The sequence below is a fragment of the Poromitra crassiceps genome, assembly GCF_964638095.1.
Source record: "Poromitra crassiceps genome assembly, chromosome: 21".
In the NCBI taxonomy this organism is placed as follows: domain Eukaryota; kingdom Metazoa; phylum Chordata; class Actinopteri; order Beryciformes; family Melamphaidae; genus Poromitra; species Poromitra crassiceps.
The window spans coordinates 25,383,030-25,404,441 of NC_139638.1; the positions used below are offsets into that span (position 1 = coordinate 25,383,030).

The 21,412-nt window shown below is 46.3% G+C and overlaps 1 protein-coding gene across 1 annotated transcript; it reads left to right on the top strand.

Annotated features, from left to right (window-relative positions):
* Positions 1–5,724: 5,724 nt before the first annotated feature.
* LOC310795351 (E3 SUMO-protein ligase ZBED1-like) lies at positions 5,725–7,649 on the top strand (the record flags this gene model as incomplete). The annotated part of the gene is made up of 2 exons (XM_083657390.1): positions 5,725–6,870; positions 7,092–7,649. 2 exons carry the CDS (start codon positions 5,725–5,727, stop codon positions 7,647–7,649), a joined length of 1,704 nt encoding a protein of 567 aa, XP_083513516.1.
* Positions 7,650–21,412: the final 13,763 nt, after the last annotated feature.

Below are 21,412 nucleotides of genomic sequence, written 5' to 3' on the forward strand. Positions count from 1 at the left end.
CAATTCACAGTGATGCCTTTCGGGCTGTGCAACGCGCCAGCGACCTTTGAAAGACTTATGGACAGAGTTTTGGCTGAGGTGCCCGCACAGAACAGAGAGATCTACCTTGATGATGTCCTGATACACGGACCGGACTTCCACACCGCTCTGGGGGCGCTTCGCCTGGCCTTCTCCAAGATACAGCAGGCAGGGTTAAAATTGAACCCGGGGAAATGCAAGTTCCTGCGCAGAGAGCTCATCTTCCTCGGCCACAAGCTGAGCGGGGAGGGAGTGAGTACAGTGGAGAAGAAGACTTCTGCGGTTCGGGACTGGCCAATGCCAACAAGTGTATCGGAGGTAAAGTCGTTTGTGGGTCTGGCGGCCTACTACAGACGATTTATTCCGGGGTTCTCGACGGTGGCGGCGCCCCTAAATTTCCTGACCAAAGATCATGTACGCTTCACGTGGGGCCCCGAGCAGCAGCAGGCATTCGACGCACTCAAGGCCGCTCTGTGTCGATCCCCAGTGCTGACGACTCCGGATCCTGATGGAGAGTATCTGTTGGATACAGATGCGAGCAGAGATGCCCTGGGAGCGGTGCTCGCCCAGGTCACCCCTGAGGGAGAACGAGTGATCGCTTATTACAGCAGGGCATTCAATAAGGCAGAGCGGAACTACTGTGTGACCCGGAGAGAGCTGCTGGCAGTGGTGGACGCAGTGAAACATTTCAAGTACTACTTGTGTGGGATTCACTTCACGGTTCGGACAGACCACGCATCGCTCAAGTGGCTCATGTCCTTCAAGGAGCCGGAGGGACAAGTGGCGAGGTGGATAGAGAAGCGGCAGGAGTACAACTTCTCTATTGAGCACAGAAGAGGAACCGTCCATACCAACGCGGATGGGCTCTCGAGACGGCTGTGCGGGACCGACTGCTCTCACTGCAACCGTGCGGATGCAAGGGAGGGGAGAGCAGAGCTCTGTATGGCTCTGCGGCTTGACGACCCGATACACTGGGCCGGGGAACAGGACGCTGATCCGGAACTGAGGGTGGTGCTGGGGTGGTTGGCGGAGAATCGGAGACCAGAATGGCCCGACATTGCAGCCGCAGGTCCTTCATTATGGGGGCTGTGGTCACAATGGGAGGGGTTGGCGCTGAAGGATGGTGTGCTCTGCAGGCGGTGGAAGGAGCCGAGTTCGGGCCGGGAGAAATGGCAGGTGGTGGTGCCTAAGGGCCGGCAGGAAGAAGGGCTGCAGTTCAGTCACGGCCGTCCGGGGGTGGGACACTTCGGGGAGAACAAGACACTCAATAAGGTCAGAGAGACATTCTATTGGAGCACTTGCAGGAGGGATGTGCAGGCATACTGCCAGAAATGTGACCCCTGTGTGGCCCGCAAAGGTCCCACGGGACGAAGCAGAGCTCCATTACAGCAGTACCAGGTGGGGGCGCCCATGGACAGAGTGGCTGTAGACGTGCTGGGGCCGTTTCCACGCACCCCGTGGGGTAGCCGGTTTGTGGTAGTCGCGATGGACTATTTCACAAAATGGCCGGAAGCCTACGCCGTTCCGGATCAAGAGGCGGCTACGGTATGTGAAGTGCTGATTGAAGGGATGTTCAGCCGGTTCGGGGTCCCCACTGAGCTACACTCGGATCAAGGGAGGAATTTTGAGGCGAAACTGTTTGCGGAGATGTGCAGACAGTTGTCCATACACAAGACCCGTACGACACCACTCCACCCTCAGAGCGACGGGTTGGTGGAGAGGTTCAATCGCACCCTGGGGGTACAGCTGGCCCTGGTGGTGTCTAAAGATCAGAAAGACTAGGACTTACAGCTGCCGCTGGTCCTACTGGCATGTCGCTCGGCAACCCAGGAGACTACAGGATGTACCCCCGCCCTGCTGATGCTGGGGAGAGAACTCAGAACGCCGCCAGCGTTGGCATATGGACAGCCGCCGGACGCGCCTCAGGTGCCCGCAGGCGTGGAGTATGCGTCTCAGCTGAAGGGGAGATTGGAAGTGGCGCACAAGTTTGCTAGGAAGCAATCGGAGATGGCTGGAGTGCGGCAGAAGAGAGGATATGACCTGCACACTAAGGGAACGCATTTCCGGGCAGGGGACTTAGTGTGGGTATATGGGCCGAAGAGGACGAAGGGGAAATCACCCAAGTTGCAGAGCCACTGGGTCGGGCCGTGCTGTGTGTTGGAACGGATGGGGGAGGTGACCTACAGGACGAAGATGGCTCCGCAGGGGCGGGTGGTGGTGCTGCACCGCGATCGTCTGGCGCCGTACCGAGGGACGGGCCAGGCTGCTGATGGGAGGCCAAACAGGACGCCGCCGCAGTCACCGGGGGAGGGGGGTCAACTGGTGCCTCAACAGTCCCCGGGGGGTCTGCAAGCGCCCCCTGAGCCGCCACGGATGGACAGTCCAAGTACGCCTCGGCGGGGAGGGGGGTTGAGCGAGAACAATGGGGGGAATGGAACTGTGGGAGGGGCTAGGCCCAGGAGACTGCGAAGGGCACCCCAGCGTTATGCGGATTATGAAGTGGAGGGCCTCGGGGGTGAGGAGTATTAAAAGGGGGGGGGGGGCAGTGTAACGCTGGAGGACGTGGGATGGGGGAGTGGGTGTGTGCTAGTGGAGGGGGGTGCTCCGTAGGGGTATATGCCGGTGGGTCAACGGGGTGGGACCAGGGGGAAGCTTTTAGGTGTAACACCGTTCTGTTGTTGTTGTTCCGGGAGAGTCTGAAAGAAGAGACTCACGTTACTGCACCGTCTGAGAGACACGCTACCAGTAGTATTAGGTAGGCTACCGAAACCGGCTGTTTATACAAGTTATCGGAGCACCTCCAACTCCCGGGTTACTCTGTGAGCTGCGGCAGGAAATAAATAACACTCACGTGAGGTAAAAGTGTAACTTGTCCGTCTCTGTCTATCTGCTAGCTTAGTTAGCCACACCGCAATGCTACAATATGAAAGATATGTGTTCAACAAATGGCTCAACAGCAAGAACCAGACTGAGACAGAGTCAGTAGAAGAGTTTGTGACAGACTTGAAACTGAAGAGTCAGTCATGCAACTTTGGGGACCTGGCAGACTCCATAGTTTCCCCCTCCCCTCAGGTCAAGAGTCTGGCTGTCATCCTCGACAGCTCACTTTCCTTCAAATCTCACATCAATAATATCACCCGGTCTGCTTATTTCCACCTACGCAACATCAATCGTCTCCGCCCTTCCCTCACCCCCCACACCACCGCTATTCTCGTGCACAGCCTTGTCACTTCCCGCATTGATTACTGTAACTCCCTCCTCTTTGGTCTCCCTCAGAAATCCCTCCATAAGCTCCAACTGGTCCAGAACTCAGCCGCCCGCATCGTCTCCAAAACCCCCTCCTTCCATCACATTACCCGTCCTACAGCAACTCCATTGGCTCCCTGTTAAATAGACTTTAAAATCCTCCTGCACACATTCAAAGCCATCCACAACCTCGCCCCTCCTTATCTGTCTGACCTGCACACTGCCACCTCTACCCGCTCCCTCAGATCCTCCTCCTCCATCCACCTCACTGTCCCTTCTGCCCGGCTCACCACCATGGGGAGCAGAGCTTTCAGCCGCTCTGCTCCCAAACTCTGGAACTTCACTCCCTCCTGACATCCGCAATATTGACACCCTCCCCCTGTTCAAATCCAGCCTCAAAACTCACCTTTTCAAATTAGCATACTCCCTGTAATTTCCATGGTGTTTTCTTTGTTTACTGTTTAGTTTCTTTGTTTTTGTTTTATCTTATTTCCCTTGCACTCTCTTATATTTTATACTGTTTGCTTGTATCTGTTGTTCTGCATCTGATTTTAACCCTGTAAAGTGTCCTTGAGTGACCTGAAAGGCACTTTTAAATGAAATGCATTATTATTATTATTACACGAAAACTACATTTCAACGCATTTTATGTCACATGAAATATCATAAATATGGGACTATATAGGCTATGTGGTGCCAGCAAAAAGCTTCCAGGACACATATGGTTAATAGTTTAGCGCAATACTATGAAATGCAGCAGCCGCATGCATGATGCAAAGTAGCCTACTTAGTCGCTAGCTAGCTGTGACTGACTAGACCAAAGCAAGTCTGCACTGGTCTGCAACATAATTTTAGTCTGTTACATAATATTATAGTCTTGTACACATCACATAAAATAACCTGTCCTCCCGATTGTTGAGCCTACAATCGTGGAGTCTACAAGTTGTGTGCAAGATAGAGTATATATGTGCCCGGCCCCCCATGTAATACAAGAAAAAGTATAGCTCATACCATGGAGAGCTCGGTTTGAACTGGGAGAACGTAGTTCGAATCCCATAAGTGGTGTTGAATTTTTAATTTAAGATCTTGGTGAAATATGGTCTAAACTTGAATGTTTAATCAACGTCTGCAAATAGTCGGTGAAAAAACTTTCACTCTTGAACCTTTCTTGCACGTTTTTTCAACGTTTACCCTAAACGTTTTTTAAACGTCTTTTCAACCTAAAAATGCTTGCTGGGACATAAGAAGGCAGAAGATCCGAGATAATGATATGCATTACGCCCACAAGCGTCATGCATATCATTATCTCGGTGGGCAGGTCTGGTGCGCGCGGAATCGCATGCGTCCAGCGTGTAGTCGGTGCCTTGGAGTGAATCCCATTCACGCTGCTGCTTCGCTGGCTTGACGACCTCTACAACGCCAACATAGGCTACGACGTTTCCCAATCTCTCTACAAACAAATTAACGGTTACGTAAGTACTATATTGCCTTTTGTGTTTTCATGTTTCAACGAACATTGTATTCAATTACCATTGGCTAAAAAGCCGTTGATCTGATCGAGCATGCTGCTGTCAATGATGTCAATTTTTAGCCAGGATCTTTGCTGAACAGGTGGGAACTGTTCACTTCTCAGCTGTTCCACAACATTTGTTTCCTGTGTAAAAGCAAACGTGTTCCCCTCGCGGTGTGTGTTGTGTTGCGGGTAAACTGAGCACGTTAAACGTTAAAGGAACAGACTCTGGTCTGGATGACATTTCAGATCAGGATGTCATCAGCCCTCTCTAGCCGGTTTGCTGCCTGCCACGCACGCTGCGTACGCACATCCTCATCTGGAGGACCAGCAAGGACCACCATCACAGCAGTCCCCCTGCTTTATAGCCGATTCTCGCTTATAACATGGGCATATTATTTCCGCACAGTTTCCATGTCAAATGTCGTTATTTTAAAGAGGATCGGTACTACTACTCCCCGACCAGGGTTATACCAGGGCACTTATTTTCACATCATAAAGAAATGGTTCGTCCTTAATAGTTTCCCCTATAAAACGTGTTCTAGCTCGCAGTGTGTTATGGTGGAGGTTAGGGATGTTCATCAATTATCGAAAATCGATAATCGATCGTTAAGGATTGGAATCGATCCTGTGGCATTTGGATCGATTAAAAAAAAAAAATTGGTCAAATCAAACTGCTATAACTATCAAATTTGATGTTCACTAGTGTTTGCAACCAGGAGAGGGCGCAATTGGACAGACAGAGAACAATGAACAGAACACCTCTGTGGGTGGGGGTATGGGTGTGGTCTAATTGAGCGAGAAGAACTGAAGTGAAACGAACACAGCAGACAGAGGAAATGAAGCGTGCAAAGCGAAGTTTTGTGTGGGACCATTTCGAGTTAAAAGACGACCTCGTATATTGCAAGAACTGTGATGTAGTTTATAAGTACAACACGGCTACGACGCCAATGATTCACCACTTGAACAGCGTACATCCGAGGCTGGTTAACCAGGAAGATGATGCCGCCGCCTCGTTGTCGTCTCAGCCCACCATCGCTGCGGCGTTAGCGGGGAGGAGATGTGATGGCCGGCGTACAGAAAAAATCACCCAGGCCGTATGCAACCTCATCGAGACAGATTTGCTGCCCATAAATATCGTTGAGGGCAACGGTTTTCAACACCTGATGAACGTGATTGAGCCAGCGTATGAGCTTCCCTCGCGAAGCACCATTACCAGGCGGATTGAAAAGCGCTTTCTAAAGCGAAAGCAAGAGCTGTTTGTCCAGCTAGCCACAGCCCAGTGTGTTGCGCTAACCACTGACTGCTGGACCGCCTTGACCACGCAAAGCTACATCACCATCACATGTCACTACTTTGATGACGGCTGGAAAATGAAGTCAGCGGTCCTGCTCACTGAAAGCCTGCCAGGCCGCCATACAGCCGACCACATTGCTGAAAAGCTGAACCAAGCTGTGGAGGAGTGGGGAATTGAAGGCAAGGTTCAAGCATGCGTCCACGACAACGCCGCCAATATCACCGCTGCCAACGACCCCACCAGAGTCAACTGGCTATCTGTTCCGTGCTTTGCGCATACGCTGCAGTTGGCCATTAACGATGGATTTGCGATATACCTGCACCGTGTCATCTCTGCTGCTGGCAAACTCGTTAGCCACTTCAATCACAGCGCTGTGGCAAGCAACGCGCTGCTGGCCAAACAGCAACAGATGAACCCGAATAAAAAGGAGCATCACAAGCTTGTTCAATCATGTAAAACCAGGTGGAACTCCGTCTGCGCCATGTTCAACCGGCTGGTGATCGAGCGGTGGGCGGTTGTCGCTGTCTTGTCGGATCGGACGGTGACCAAGCTGCAAGATGCCAGGGTGCTGGAGCTGAAAGAAGAGTACTGGCAGCTGATGGAAGACACACAGCCTGTGTTAGCAGCACTGAAGTGTGCCACAACTCTCATGTCTTCAGAGAAGGAAGTATCGGTTTCAAACACATATCCAGTGACCTTCGGGCTCATCAACAATCATCTCGGGGAGGAAGAAGGAGACGTGCCCAGAGTCGTCGAATTCAAGACAAAAGTGCGGAACTCCCTCATCAAGCGCATGAAGGTAAGAGTCTGAGAGAAACCATTTAGGTGACGTGATGTTGTCCATCCATAATTAAGAATAAGAAGTAATTATATTTACATTATATAATATATATATATATATATATATATATATATATATATATATATATATATATATATATATATATATATATATATATATATATATGCAGCATTTCTTCTGATTATTGATTTTTCTTTTTCACTTTATTTTTTGTACAGCTTCAGACTGATGATGTGGTGTCATCTGCCCCCGTGATTGCATCGATGCTAGATGCCCGGCACAAACACCTGAGCTTTCTGACACCAAAACAGAGAGTGGCTGCAAATGCGAGGCTGGTTCAACTTGGAGAGGCACTGGATGCGGGCGAGGCGGCTCTCCCACAGGCTGGGGGAGATGATGCGGTGGCGTTGTCTGATGACTCCGAGTCCGACACAGAGGAGGCGGTCGGCCCAGCCACGCCAGCCTCTGCTATGGCCATGCTGCTTGGGAAGGAATACTCCACTTGTCGCAACGACGCTGGGATGCAAGACGAAGTTACCCACTTCATGAGGGAGACTCCCCTGTCCCTGGAGTGCAGCGCTGCAGAGTGGTGGAAAGTGAATGAAGGCAGGTTCCCCAGGCTGGCGAAGTTAGCGGGACGATACCTGTGCATTCCTGCAACTTCGGTCCCTTCAGAGCGCGTCTTCTCTGCTGCTGGACTGACCGTCAATAAGCTGCGTTCGCGTCTCACCCCACAGCATGTTAACATGCTTATCTTCCTAAACAAGAATCAGTAGGCCGATGGACGCTGCTGGAGTTAAACTTCACTTTGTTGTTTCATGGGACACTAGTCACCACGCCTTCATGAGTCACTCATTTGTGTTATGAGGCTCAGGGCCGTAGCCAGAGTTCCGAAATAGGGGAGGTCCAGCAAGGGGGCGCCGCCGAAAAAAAATTGATTTTTTTTCTCCCCTTTTTAAGCCATATTTAGAGTAATATATCATTTTAAATCAACATTAGGATTATACTGTTGTGATGTCATTATTCAGTATATTCTCTTTCATGTCACCACCTGCTCAACTCAATTTTTTTTCCCCTTTTTAAGCCATATTTAGAGTAATATATCATTTTAAATCAACATTAGGATTATACTGTTGTGATGTCATTATTCAGTATATTCTCTTTCATGTCACCACCTGCTCAACTCAATTTTTTTTCCCCTTTTTAAGCCATATTTAGAGTAATATATCATTTTAAATCAACATTAGGATTATACTGTTGTGATGTCATTATTCAGTATATTCTCTTTCATGTCACCACCTGCTCAACTCAATTTTTTTTCCCCTTTTTAAGCCATATTTAGAGTAATATATCATTTTAAATCAACATTAGGATTATACTGTTGTGATGTCATTATTCAGTATATTCTCTTTCATGTCACCACCTGCTCAACTCAATTTTTTTTCCCCTTTTTAAGCCATATTTAGAGTAATATATAATTTTAAATCAACATTAGGATTATACTGTTGTGATGTCATTATTCAGTATATTCTCTTTCATGTCACCACCTGCTCAGCTCTCCTGTCAACATAATTGTAACTAACAAACACAAACTGTTTTAGCCAAATTCATATCAAAATGACACCTACAAACACAGGTACACAACCCAAGCCGTACACAACACACAAAGTCATCATCGATAATAAAAAAAACATACAGAGGGACATTTATTTATTCCTGATAGGAACGATTGAAAAATAAAATAAAATATATTATGTTGTTTTTAACTTTACACCACCTCTTTTTGTTACTTATTGGGTCATGAAACTGAAACCATGCATATAGCCACCTGCATACCTGACTTCGGGAGCTTGGCAATTGGCATCATGCATGATTAGCCAGTAGCATCCCAACGTGTCACACAGGTAACATTACTTAAGAGACAGACTAGACACTTACTTTCTTGGTTGTTGCTAATAAATCTGTCAGTGTCACTCACTGTCTGTCGTTCACTCGCTCACTGTCTCGCAGGTCGCTCACCTTCAATTATCTCGCCAGGCAGACAGACAGTCATCACTCACCACCATGCTGCTGCTCTCTCGGAATCAAGTTACCGCGGACGCGGCATCAGATGACTTCCTGCCTGACCTGCCTTTCGTTTCAAAATAAAAGCGATCCCGTGTTTTTCATGCTTTTCCATGCAGATTGTTTTATAAAAAAAAAAAAAAAAAAAAAAAAAAATTCTCTCTGAAATATTAGGGGAGGTCCGGACCTCCCCGTCCTCATAGCTAGCTACGGCCCTGATGAGGCTCCAAGTTAAATAATAGGCATGTGAAGTAAGTAACACTATAGCATCATCTCTCTCTCGTTCTGGTTCTCTCTCTCTCTCTCTCTCATTCTCTCTCGTTTTGGATTGTACATTTTGATTGTTTATTTAAGTTAAGTTAATGTAGGCTACTGTATGCATGTGTGTCAAGTGTCTAAAAGAGATGCGGTTATATAATTTGAATTAAGACTACAGTACAGTAAGAAGTGAATGTAGGCTACTGTATGTATGTGTGTAAGTCAAGTGTCTAAAAGATGCGGTTATATAATTTGAATTAAGACTACAGTAAGAGAGGTGTGGCTCAGCTGCGTTGAGCACGCACATATTTTTTGTTTAACAGTTAAACATGCAAACTTGCAGTCTGCAAAGTAAACACCAAATGTCATTAACAGCCTTGTTTAAGAGGAGTGTTGGAGAGGAGACACATTGAAATAAAGAGTTCATTGAGGAGAACACGTCGTCTTTCGTATTTTCTGCCATAGGCATTCATTTTGTAAAAAAAAAAAAAAAATATATTGAAAATTTTCTAAGTATTAATAAAATCGATAATCGATAATTGATCGTTAATTCTCATCGATTATCGATTTTTAAATTTTCAAAATGAACATCCCTAGTGGAGGTAAATAAGCAAGAGTAAAGCAGTAGATTGCTCTGTATGACACGTGGTATCAAGATGTCATCATCCTGCTCTCGCAATGCCAGCAACATCCTCTAGTCTGGAATCACAGCCACAACAGCATCTGACACTCACGCTACTTTTAAAATGAACAATACAACCGTTTATGGCTTACAACGTGGGCATAGATTTCCCCACAGTTTCCGTGACAAATATAATTTGTTTGATAAAGACGGTTAGTGTGACTACTCCCCAACCGCAGGGCTCTCGATCTTGTTTTCATGTCAGAAGTGGTTCGTCCTCCTCAGGGTAGTGACTGACTGTGATTATGATGACTGACTGCTGGCTCCTGCTCTCTTCTCCACAGCACAGCGGCCATACCTGGACTGACAGACTGAGCGCCTCTCATCATGTCCAAAGGCACAGTGGTTCTGGCCTACAGTGGGGGACTGGACACCTCCTGTATCCTGGTGTGGCTCAAGGAACAGGGCTACGACGTCATTGCGTACTTGGTAAGCTTGGGAGAGAGTGTGTGTGTGTGGTCATTAACAGCTCTCCTGTGTTTGTTGCAAACCAGTTACCCTTGGTCATTGTATATCCTGTTGTCCTGTTGTCTACATCACTGGGGACTACGGATGGAAATTAGCCTCGTGCCATGTGCAACGTGTTCGAGCCTCGTGCTCGAGTCTCGTGCTAAATCCGGCAATTTTTACACTCTGATTATGTTCTTTGTGTCCATTAATTTTGCACTGTCCCGTCTAAATAAACAAATCAAATTTCAAATGTCACCCATGACCATGTCAGTCTGTAAATGCAAGATCAAATGTGTAGAATTATTGGGCTATACAGTATTACTGTAAATTGGTAAACAGCCATGTTTTATTTTCGTTTGCCAGGACAGAGAGGGGTGAGTCCCTAGTACCACAAGAGAGATGGCGAGCCAATGTGACAAGAAGTGCCAGTGTCACTGTCACATGCAGGAAGCCACCAGCGAAGATGGATGTCAGACGGACCCTTTTGTGTTGGAAGCAACGGCACTAGGTGGGGGGGCCGCTGTAGGTGGGGGGGCCACTGTAGGTGGGGGGGCCGCTGTAGGTGGGGAGGCCACTGTAGGTGGGGGGTCGCTGTAGGTGGGGAGGCCGCTGTAGGTGGGGGTAGGTGGGGAGGCCGCTGTAGGTGGGGGGGCCGCTGTAGGTGACACCACATCCAAGACATGCAAGAAAACAAGATACTGTTGCATCCCCATTCCTACTCCAATTCCCATTCCTACTCCAATTGGCATGCCGACTACTACTACTGTAGGGGGGGCCGCTGTAGTTGGGGGGGGGGGGGGGGCGCTGTAGGTGGGGGGGGGGCGGCGCTGTAGGTGGGGGGGCCGCTCTAGGTGAGGTGGGGTGGCCGCTGTAGGTGGGGGGGGAGAGCCGCTGTAGCTGGGGGGGCGCTCTTTCCTCTTTGAAAGAGGAAATGTGAAAACCACAGCTGCGCTCGGCTCAAAAATAAAATGCTGATTTAACAATGCGATAACAGCAGAAAGGATAAATAACAATATAAGGCTAGCTGGTTCAAAATGGACACACACACACACACACACACACACACACACACACACACACACACACCTGCCAACATTAGGCTGTGAAAAAGTGGACCCCTTTGAAGGGGTCCGGCAACTGCTCCATTTGTTCCCAAACTGTGGGATCACAGTTTCAATTTAAAACAAATATTTAAAAAAAAATGATTAGGAGCAGAGGGGGGCACATTTGCAGAGGACCAATGCCACAACTGTATTGTGTCAGCAAATGTTATCTGAATGATGTGCCTGTCTGTGTTACGCAGCAGCATTGATCTATGTGTATGCAATTATACTTAATAACTAATAACTGTATCTGCTTTATAGCTATTGATTTTATTTCATAATCAACTTAAATAACTTAAATTTTCTCTATATCACCTGTCCGTGTTCCTGCCTGACTGTAACTTCAGCTAGACAGTCCTGTCTAAAGGAGAGGGGGCGTTGAAATTCCAAGAGGGGGCGACAACGTAACGCACTATTCCCAGCTAGAAAAACATGAGCAGACCAGTTGCCTTATCTAGGCACCACATCAGCAGTTTTACCATGATTAGACGCAGTCATCAAGCAATTCATTGTGCCTGCTATGCCAATATAACGCTCTTCCAAAGAGCCTCTCCTCTTTGAGATTTATTAGATTTATTATAAGTTATTAGACAAACAGCCACCAAGTGCCTGCTTTACAAAAGGCTCTGCATCATGCCTACACACAACTAATCACAGGCAGGGTAGGGTGTGACATGCTTGGGCATCCTGCGGTGACCTTCGCCATCCTGGGAAAACAAATAAACTAAAAAGAGTAAATGGCCATGTCCTGACTGAGGGGGCGGGATAGTCTGGGTGAGGGGGCAATGCCCCCTCGTGACGCCGGGGCGAGACTGCAGCTAGAACACCTCAGCGCAGCTAAGAGCCTCCTGTTTATTTGCACTCAAAGAGCAGACAGTTCTAGCTTTTTCAAATCTGCTCCGTCCCCCCCACCCCCCATTTTCTCCCCAATTGTACTTGGCCAATTCCCCCCTGCTCCACCCTCTGCCGATCTGGGGAGAGCCGTAGCACCTTACCCTGCTAGCCGGGCGCTTCTCGCTCATACTGAGCATTAGCGCCCGGGGACCCACTTAGCATTTCCCATCAGACCAGCTAGGTCTTAAAAGATTATTTACCTGAGCCAGAAACTTGAAGTGAAGAAGACCCTATCCGATGTGCAACATCCTCTTCTAGATAGCTTCCAACTTGTTGCATAAAATCCACTTTTACGTCTTTTATATCAAAAAGTCCTTGATGCAATACCATTCAGGAAGTGTGGGGGGCAGTAGTGTAAACACAGTGCGTCACTGTCCGTACTGCCCCCCCACACTTCCCACCACGAGAGCGGAAAAGCTAGTCTCATGGGAAATGTTAAGTGGGTCCCTGGGGCTAAAGCTCAGTATGAGCGAGAAGCGCCCGGCTAGCAGGGTAACGTAGCACCATGCTTCCTCCGACACATTTTTAGCACTTACTAATTTATTTTAGTTCATTTATTTAAATGCCCCTGTTATTTTAGTCTGTCTTAAAACTGTTATTTTAGTTGGTCTTATTTTAGTCTGTCTTAAAACAGACGCTGAGCTCAGATTTTTTCCTACTTTTGCACTTTTATACTGTATTGTATTTGTTTTGTATTTGCTGTGGTTCCTTATTTTACTTGCACATGTCAGCGTATTGGTTTTACTGTGGTATTTGTTTTATTGTTGCATGTCGGGGACTCCAGATGAAAATTTGCATTCTTGCTAACTCTGATATATTTACACTTCATCCTGAGCTTTTGTTCGTTCATATAGGCTATGCTGTCCCTCTCAAATAAAGTAAAGTACACATGCACAGTTGCCAGCCGCTTCTTTTCACCTGAGAGCGGGGAGCTGCACCGGCAGGATGTACAGTAGCACGTTAAAGGATCACGCTATTCCCACCAGTTCCCTTTCCGCCCCAAACAGGCGCCCCGACGACCAGAGGAGGCGCTAGTGCAGCGACCAGGACGCTGAGGACAGATACCCCTAATCCTGCTTCCCACCCGCAGACATAGCCAATCGTGCCTGTATGGACGCCCGACCAAGCCGGAACATGAGGGAGCGAACCTGCGACCCTCGTGTTGGTAGGCCGTTGGTTCTTTTTAGATTGGATTATAACTCTATTTTGTAAATTAGAAATGGAATTGGTGATATGTTGTTGTTGGTAGTGCTCTTTGCCTCAGGGTACACAGAAGACAATGTTGATTTTATGGCTTTTGCAGAGACATAGGATTGTTCTGTTGAAGAAGCTTTAACTCCATTTTCACCTCACATCATTTTTTTTTAAAGAATTATTAGAGCGACAAGATATCAAGAAGGTCAAAATCGACTTTAATGATCTCTGTGGGGAGTTTCTGTCATTTTTGGTCTTTTTCCTCAACATAGATTATATTCATATTCTTTTGATATTAAACTTGCTTTTCTTGTCTTACACACCGTTGTTGCACAGGGACTTTCCATTCTCCCATTTTTATAATCAACTTGTACAAGTGCCTTTATACAATTTGCACACTTTGTTATACCTTTGCTTGTCTTTCTTCATACGACTTTCTGGTTTCCATGTATAGCCGCTTATTGGATATTTCGATATAACCAATAAAGTTGTTGTTCTCTGGAAGAAGAGAAAAAGTGTCATTTTTGGACTTCCAGTTATTTTTATGCCTCCGCCGGCGAAAGCCTTTGTGGCCTTTGTCAAGTCATGACTTGACAAAGGCCACCAGGCCGAAACGTTGTCCGTTTATTAAATTCATTGCATCGGAGCCAGAGTGTGCGGTTTCTATTCTTTTTATACACTGTGACCTCACAAACACCATTCCCAAGTTCTTTAATGCGATATCTCAGGAACAGCTTCAGAGAATTTCTTCCAATTTGGCTCGAACGTTGTCTTGGATGCAAGGATGAACTGATTAGATTTTGGTCGTCAAAGTTCAAGGTCACTGTGACCTCACGAACCCCATTTCCAAGCTCTTTAACGCGACATCTCAGGAACGCCTTGACGTAATTTCTTCCAATTTGGCTCAAACGTCGACTTGGACTCAAGGATGAACTGAATAGATTTTGGTGGTCAAAGTTCAAGCTTACTGTCACATCACGACCGCTCTTTCATGCTCGTTGATGTGATATCTCAGCAACGCCTTGACGAAATTTCTTCACATTTGGCTCAAACATCAAAGTTTGAGCAGACATGCATGTCGACTGCTCACTTGTTGGCGGAGGCATATATCCGTTCTAGTTTGCTAAAATCCCTGGAATTACCTGATGTTAGGCATTGATCTTGGGGGGTAAGGCTTCATGTTTGGCATAGAGATACATTTCTGTGTAAACTGCATAAACTTCATCCCTATGCCAAACAGGGAAATACTGAAAAATACTGAAAATTAGTTTCTTGGCAACGGTTGTCCCTTGTGTCAGAGACTGTTGCACAGCTGTAGGGAAGTTCAGAGAAGACTCCGAGCAGCCGAAGATGGCGAGTTCTGCCTCCGGCTGAAGGGTTATTTTGTAGGCCTTAGAGTACCAGTCAAATATTTTGGCCCAGAATCCCGTTAGTGAAGGGCACGTGGGCCCTGGATCCAGTCATTTTGGGCCTGAAGAGACACTCAGCCGCATCCGTAGACATTTCTACTGGGGCAAACACAAGGAGGATGTGCGGAGATACTGCGGTGCGTGCGAGGACTGTGGGGCACAGAGGGAGAATGGGAGGTAAAAAAGAAGAAAGGAAATGATGTAAATGTTAGGGTTATTGGTGGGTTGAAATGTGTGTAAAAAGAGAACTGAAATGTGGGTTGAATTTAAAGGAATGGGAAAAGAGGGAAGGAATGAAAAGAAATGCAAATGGTGGTGGTGGAACGAAAATTAAGAAGTGGTGAAATAATAAGAGAATATTGGGGGAATGCAAAAAATGTTAGGGGGTTGGTGTGTTTTGGTACAGGGGGATGTGTGGGTTGTGGGTGTCGCGTGGGAGCGACATTAAAGTTGGGTGGGGGAAATGTAGCGATCCAGGTAATTGCAGGTATTGTGGTGTTTCCGTGTGTAGCTAGGAACTGATATGTGTGGGTGTGTTCCTAGGGGGAAGGGGGTATATGTGACCAGCGGCCGGGGCGGAAGTCAGTCTAGCTATGCGAGGGAGCTAGAGCGGTTGTCGTGTGTAGAGCTAGCAGAGAAGCTAGCTGCTAGGAGCTGAATGAGCCTGTGAATAAAAAGCCTTGTACCAACTCCAAGTCTCCGGTTCCTTGGGCGAATTGACGATTCATTACACTATACTATACCATATACTATACTATACTATACTATACTATACTATACTATACTATACTAGATATACTATACTTGTCTACTAAATTGGCACATTTCTCAGTCAAAACAGAGTAAATTGTCACGTTTCTGTCAAAAATAGTTTTATTTGTGTTACATTATATGAACAGCTACATTCAAAATGTTTCCAGTCTTTCAGGACAATATTAGGACAAACTACCCGTCCTGAGACACCATGAGAGACCTGTGCACTCTGGCAAAGAGCATGGAAGGAAAGAGACGACACTCCGGCCATTTTTGGAAACAGAATGCGCCTCGCAGTGGTCAGCTGCGGTAGCGCGGGCCCCTATAATCAGCCTCTCTAAACAGTAACTCAACGGGAGAACACTCTAAATTTCGTGGATTCACATCTTTTCTGGGCGTACTGTAAATCTTGATTGAAGTGGTGTAGTGCAGGGATGTAAAACAACAACCATATTGTGGAAACTAAGCAAAATTTTTCGTTTTTTTCTTTTAGTTTTTTCAAGATAAATAGTAAATGCAAAGCACCCGAGGTTAAAACCATGGCAACGCACTTCTGACGGAGTGGACGACAGCCGCATTAGCTATTTATCTTGAAAAAACTAAACAAAGAAAACGAAAAATTTTGCTTAGTTTCCACAATATGGTTGTTGTTTTACATCCCTGCACTACACCACTTCAATCAAGATTTGCAGTACGCCCAGAAAAGATGTGAATCCACGAAATTTAGAGTGTTCTCCCGTTGAGTTACTGTTTAGAGAGGCTGATTATAGGGGCCCGCGCTACCGCAGCTGACCACTGCGAGCCTGTGCGAGGTTCTTTTGGCGCTGTCACGCTTCCAAAAATAAAAAATGGCGGAGGCTGCTGGCCGCTGATGTTGCAATGGGGCAATATGGAGCTGTCATTTCTTTCCATAAAAGTTATTTGACTCTGGTGGTTTGCACAACCTCGCACATTTGCAGGAGAGCAACTGCAAAACGGCATCCAGTTCCAGAGGAACTGTGCATCTACTGGATTTCAAGCTGCCCCTCATCGTCTGTGGTCCACCCATGGACATGGTCCTTGGGGCTTGGTACAGATGGCTGGCTTTGAAGAGACCGTCTACAGATTGCAGTCTGATTGTTTGTGTGATGGGGCCAGTTTTATATTTATTTTATCTGTTCAGTTGTACTGGGAACTGCTGTCTGACTGTCCCTGAAGGCCACAGCTGTGGCCTAATCACAGCAAGTACCCTCACCTGTGCAGGCAGCACAGGTGCTGGTATATAAGGAGAAGACCCAATAGGGTCGAAAGCTTGCCAACCTTGAGCGCAAATAAAAACGGGAGCCGCTAATCAGTGTGCGGACAATTCCTTTATTTTTTGATTTCACCTATTTGTCCTGCACCTGATGCCCAATGTGGTTTTGGATGTGCGCACAGTTTTCCTACTTTAATATAAGGAGAAGGAGCCACAGACAATGGGAGAGATTCCTGGCCTTTATTGCTATGGTGTTGAACTGTGCTGCTAGTATAACTGGGAAGACTGAGAGGACTGAAATGGTGGTGGATGCTGCAAAGAGGTTCCTGGATGTGGTGGACGTATCGGGAACAGATATCGATAAAATACTGAGGGACGCATTTGCGCAAACTCAGACAATTACGTCCGATTCAATATTTATGAATGGGAGCATTTTGGGAAGAAGAAGAAGAAGAAGAAGAGGAAGAAATCGTACTTGACCTGCGGAGGGCAGTAATACGCCTAGAAGCGTTTACACTGCCGGAAATCGGATAGAAGAAGAAGACAATGGGAGAGACCAGACAAAGAGCATGGAAGGAAAGAGACGAAACTCCGGCCATTTTTGGAAACAGAATGCGCCTCGCAGTGGTCAGCTGCGGTAGCGCGGGCCCCTATAATCGGCCTCTCTAAACAGTAACTCAACGGGAGAACACTCTAAATTTCGTGGATTCACATCTTTTCTGGGCGTACTGTAAATCTTGATTGAAGTGGTGTAGTGCAGGGATGTAAAACAACAACCATATTGTGGAAACTAAGCAAAATTTTTCTTTTTTTTCTTTTAGTTTTTTCAAGATAAATAGTAAATGCAAAGGACCCGAGGTTAAAACCACGGCAACACACTTCTGACGGAGTGGACGACAGCCGCATTAGCTATTTATCTTGAAAAAACTAAACAAAGAAAACGAAACATTTTGCTTAGTTTCCACAATATGGTTGTTGTTTTACATCCCTGCACTACACCACTTCAGTCAAGATTTGCAGTACGCCCAGAAAAGATGTGAATCCACGAAATTTAGAGTGTTCTCCCGTTGAGTTACTGTTTAGAGAGGCTGATTATAGGGGCCCGCGCTACCGCAGCTGACCACTGCGAGCCTGTGCGAGGTTCTTTTGGCGCTGTCACGCTTCCAAAAATAAAAAATGGCGGAGGGTGCTGGGCGCTGATGTTGCAATGGGGCAATATGGAGCTTTCAGTTCTTTCCATAAAAGTTCTTTGGACCAGAGGAGAATGGAGATGGCTGGCTGACAGCAGGGGTCCAGCCAGAGGAGGAGCAGGGTTTAGCCCTGCCTGCGGCTTGGGTGAGATGCAGGTGTGAGCGGCTTCGGCTGGCATGGCCGCTGAGTAGGGGAGAGTGGGGTGAGTTGTGCCAGGGGGGAAGTTGTGCCACCCCTTGTATCTAGAAAACCATAGAAGAAATTGGTCATGTGACCACACATTTTTGAAAAGGCATCCATTTTACTCACTCTGCAAAGAAGGGAGGCAGATGGCACAAGAGATAAGCACATTTAAGTTCAAAAAACTGTTTTTTGCCTCTCAAAGTAAATTTTCTATGATCAATGTTTATTGATTGTTGTGTCTGAACAATTATAGACAAGCTTGAAAACATTTCACACATGTGTTAGTGATTTAGTAAGCTACAATATGAGGCTATACTGTTAGCATGATGTTAGCTACAAACCAGCTATATGATACAAGTTTGTTAAAATGGTGGGGATGGGGTGATTTGTGCCAAAAGGCCTGGGTTAAGTTGTGCCAGTGCAGTTGCAGTTGATTTAGTGAATTTTAATTTCATTTTGTTCTTAAATGTTTAAATAGACCTTGTTGAAGAATATTGCAGTATTGGCAAGTGTAGCCTGGCTCTGTGATTTTTAGTTGATTTTGTTCATTTTAATTTTTTTTTCTGAAAATGTTAGTAGGTCTACTTAAGATCAACTGCTGCTACGGTTTAGCCTTGTTTAACCCTGTTATAGTACACTGGACTTTAAAGTCCCTGGAAACCAAAATCCACAAAACGTTCTAACTATGTTATTTAGGGTCTTATGTTAGTAATTTTGTGCCTCCGAAATTATTATACATTACTTTCAACCCAAAGCCTTAAAATCGACACTTTTCTACAAGATTCTACAAGATACTTCCTCATTGAAGAGAGCAGTGCGCGAGGTGCTAAAATGCAGGAGCTTATGACGTCATAAGCTCTATATAACCTTTGTACACGTGCGCAATCCGCACCCACCCTCCTTTTGTCCGTTCTTTGCCCCCAGTGACAGCGCTCGCTCAGTATGTCTGCCTCCCACTCTGTGCCGAGCGCTATGCTTCTCTCTCTCTCTCTCTCTCCTCTCTCTCTCCTCTCCTCTCTCTCCTCTCTCTCTCTCTCTCTCCTCTCGTGTGAGAGAGAGCACAGAGAGAGACACAGCCTGGTGACGCGAGGTTACTCACACATACACACACACACGCTGTGCAGTTGCAGCAAGAGTCTCTCCCTCTCCGAGCAACGAACACACACACACACACACACACACACGGTGTGTGTGTGTGTGTGTGTGTGTGTCGATCTCTCTTTCTCTCTTTCTCCGTTTCCCTCCCCCCCTCTCTCTCGCGCTCTCCGAGAGACAGAAATTTCCCTGCTGTAGACGGGACACGCCCACACAGTCCGCGGGAGAAAATACACTCTAAAAAATAATCGATTCTCATTACTTTTGCCAGACTGTCAAACCTAAATTTATATACTTTGCGACGTTCATCATCGTTCAAATTTGGCTGGTGGCTTATTAACATAGGCTCCTGTGATGTGATGAACTCAAAATGCTAAATAATAATAAAATATTTCTGGTTTCCAGGGACTTTAATGTTATCTTAAATTTTTTTTTTTTTTTTTATTGATTTATTCGATGAATGAAACAAGTAGAGTACATCATACACGGAAATATAAATGCCACTCATACATCACCATCAACGATAAAAACACAATAAAGTCCGAGGACTTGTTTCCATTGTGGTCCTTGGTCTCGGACAGGCAACTCAGACCAACATAAAAACAGGCATAACAACAAAGAAACATAAAACTACTTCAAACATATAGACTATTAAAAAAAAAACCCATTTAAGATGTTAAAAACAGTTTTACCAAAAACAATATAAAAGACATTTGTAACAAGACCCAATCCCGAAAATAAAGAACACATTAAAAAGGCTAAAAACCAATCTGTCTAAAATAAATAAAATAACTTTAAACTGGCTATAAATTAACAATACTCAAAATATTTACATTGACGTACCAGAACCAGTCATGAACCAGTTTTTGAGAGAAGATTTAAAACTGCCCAAGGTGTCAATCAGCTTCAGGCTGTCCGGAAGGCTGTTCCACAACAGCCCGGCTGAGTATTTGAAAGAGTTTTTGCTCATACAGCTCTTAAATTTAATGGGGACAACGTTGTGGGAGCTCCCTCTGGTGGAGTAGTTATGAACATTGCTTACCTTGATGAAATAATTTTGGAGATATTTAGGGACCATGTTATGCAAGATCTTATGGACCAGGCACAGCTTAATATGATTCACTCTTTCCTCCACTCTAAGCCACCTGAGGCTGGAAAAGTGGCCAGGCAGGAGGTGGGTTCTGGGATGGAGAGAGTGTAACAGCTGTACCAGTTTGTTTTGTGTTAGGGTTAGGGTTAGGGTTAGGTTTTAGGGTTAGGGTTAGGGTTAGGGTTAGGGTTCGTAATCAAAGTGACATTGTATCAAAGCACCCGCCAGAATTTTTAGAGTACTTTTGTCTAGGAAGGAGGAAAGTCTGGCATTTATTTAAATAAATGTTAAATAGGAGATGAAAATGTTCTGTTTTACTTAAGTAATCAATGGCACAATTTACCCCAATGTATTCTCTCCAAAGGCACAACTTACCCCGCATCGGGGGCAAGTTGTGCCAAGAGACTATTTTTTTTTTTTTTTTGAAAAGCCATATTTTTTAAACGGTTTATTTAAGATCCAAAGGGAGTGTTCCCAGTGGTGCACAACATCCTGAAATATATTTACATATTCTAGTTGGAGGTATTACTGTCATGCCCTCACTTTAAAGACACCTCAAGTAAAAACTGGCACAACTCCCCCCACTCTCCCCTACCCCTCTCTCCTGCGCGTACTTATGGGCGCGGCATGGCGGAGTCACAGGGGAGAAAGAGAGGGGGGAGGCCCGGAAGCCGCTCCACCTGGAACTGGGAGCCGCAGGTGGGGTGGGGCTCCCCAGGCTCTTACAGATGCCGTTCCTCCTCCAGACGAGAGGAAGAGCGAACGGACCCAACGTGAGGCCAACAGACAACCATCCGGAGACAGCAAGGAGCCAGCCAGCACAGCACACCCCGAGACTGGGCCAGTCGGCACCTAAACCTGAAGTGCAGCTGCCTGTGTCCGTTCTGCTCTGCAACTCCAGCCTGGGTGGATAACGGGACGCCGTTATCGCCCAGGAAA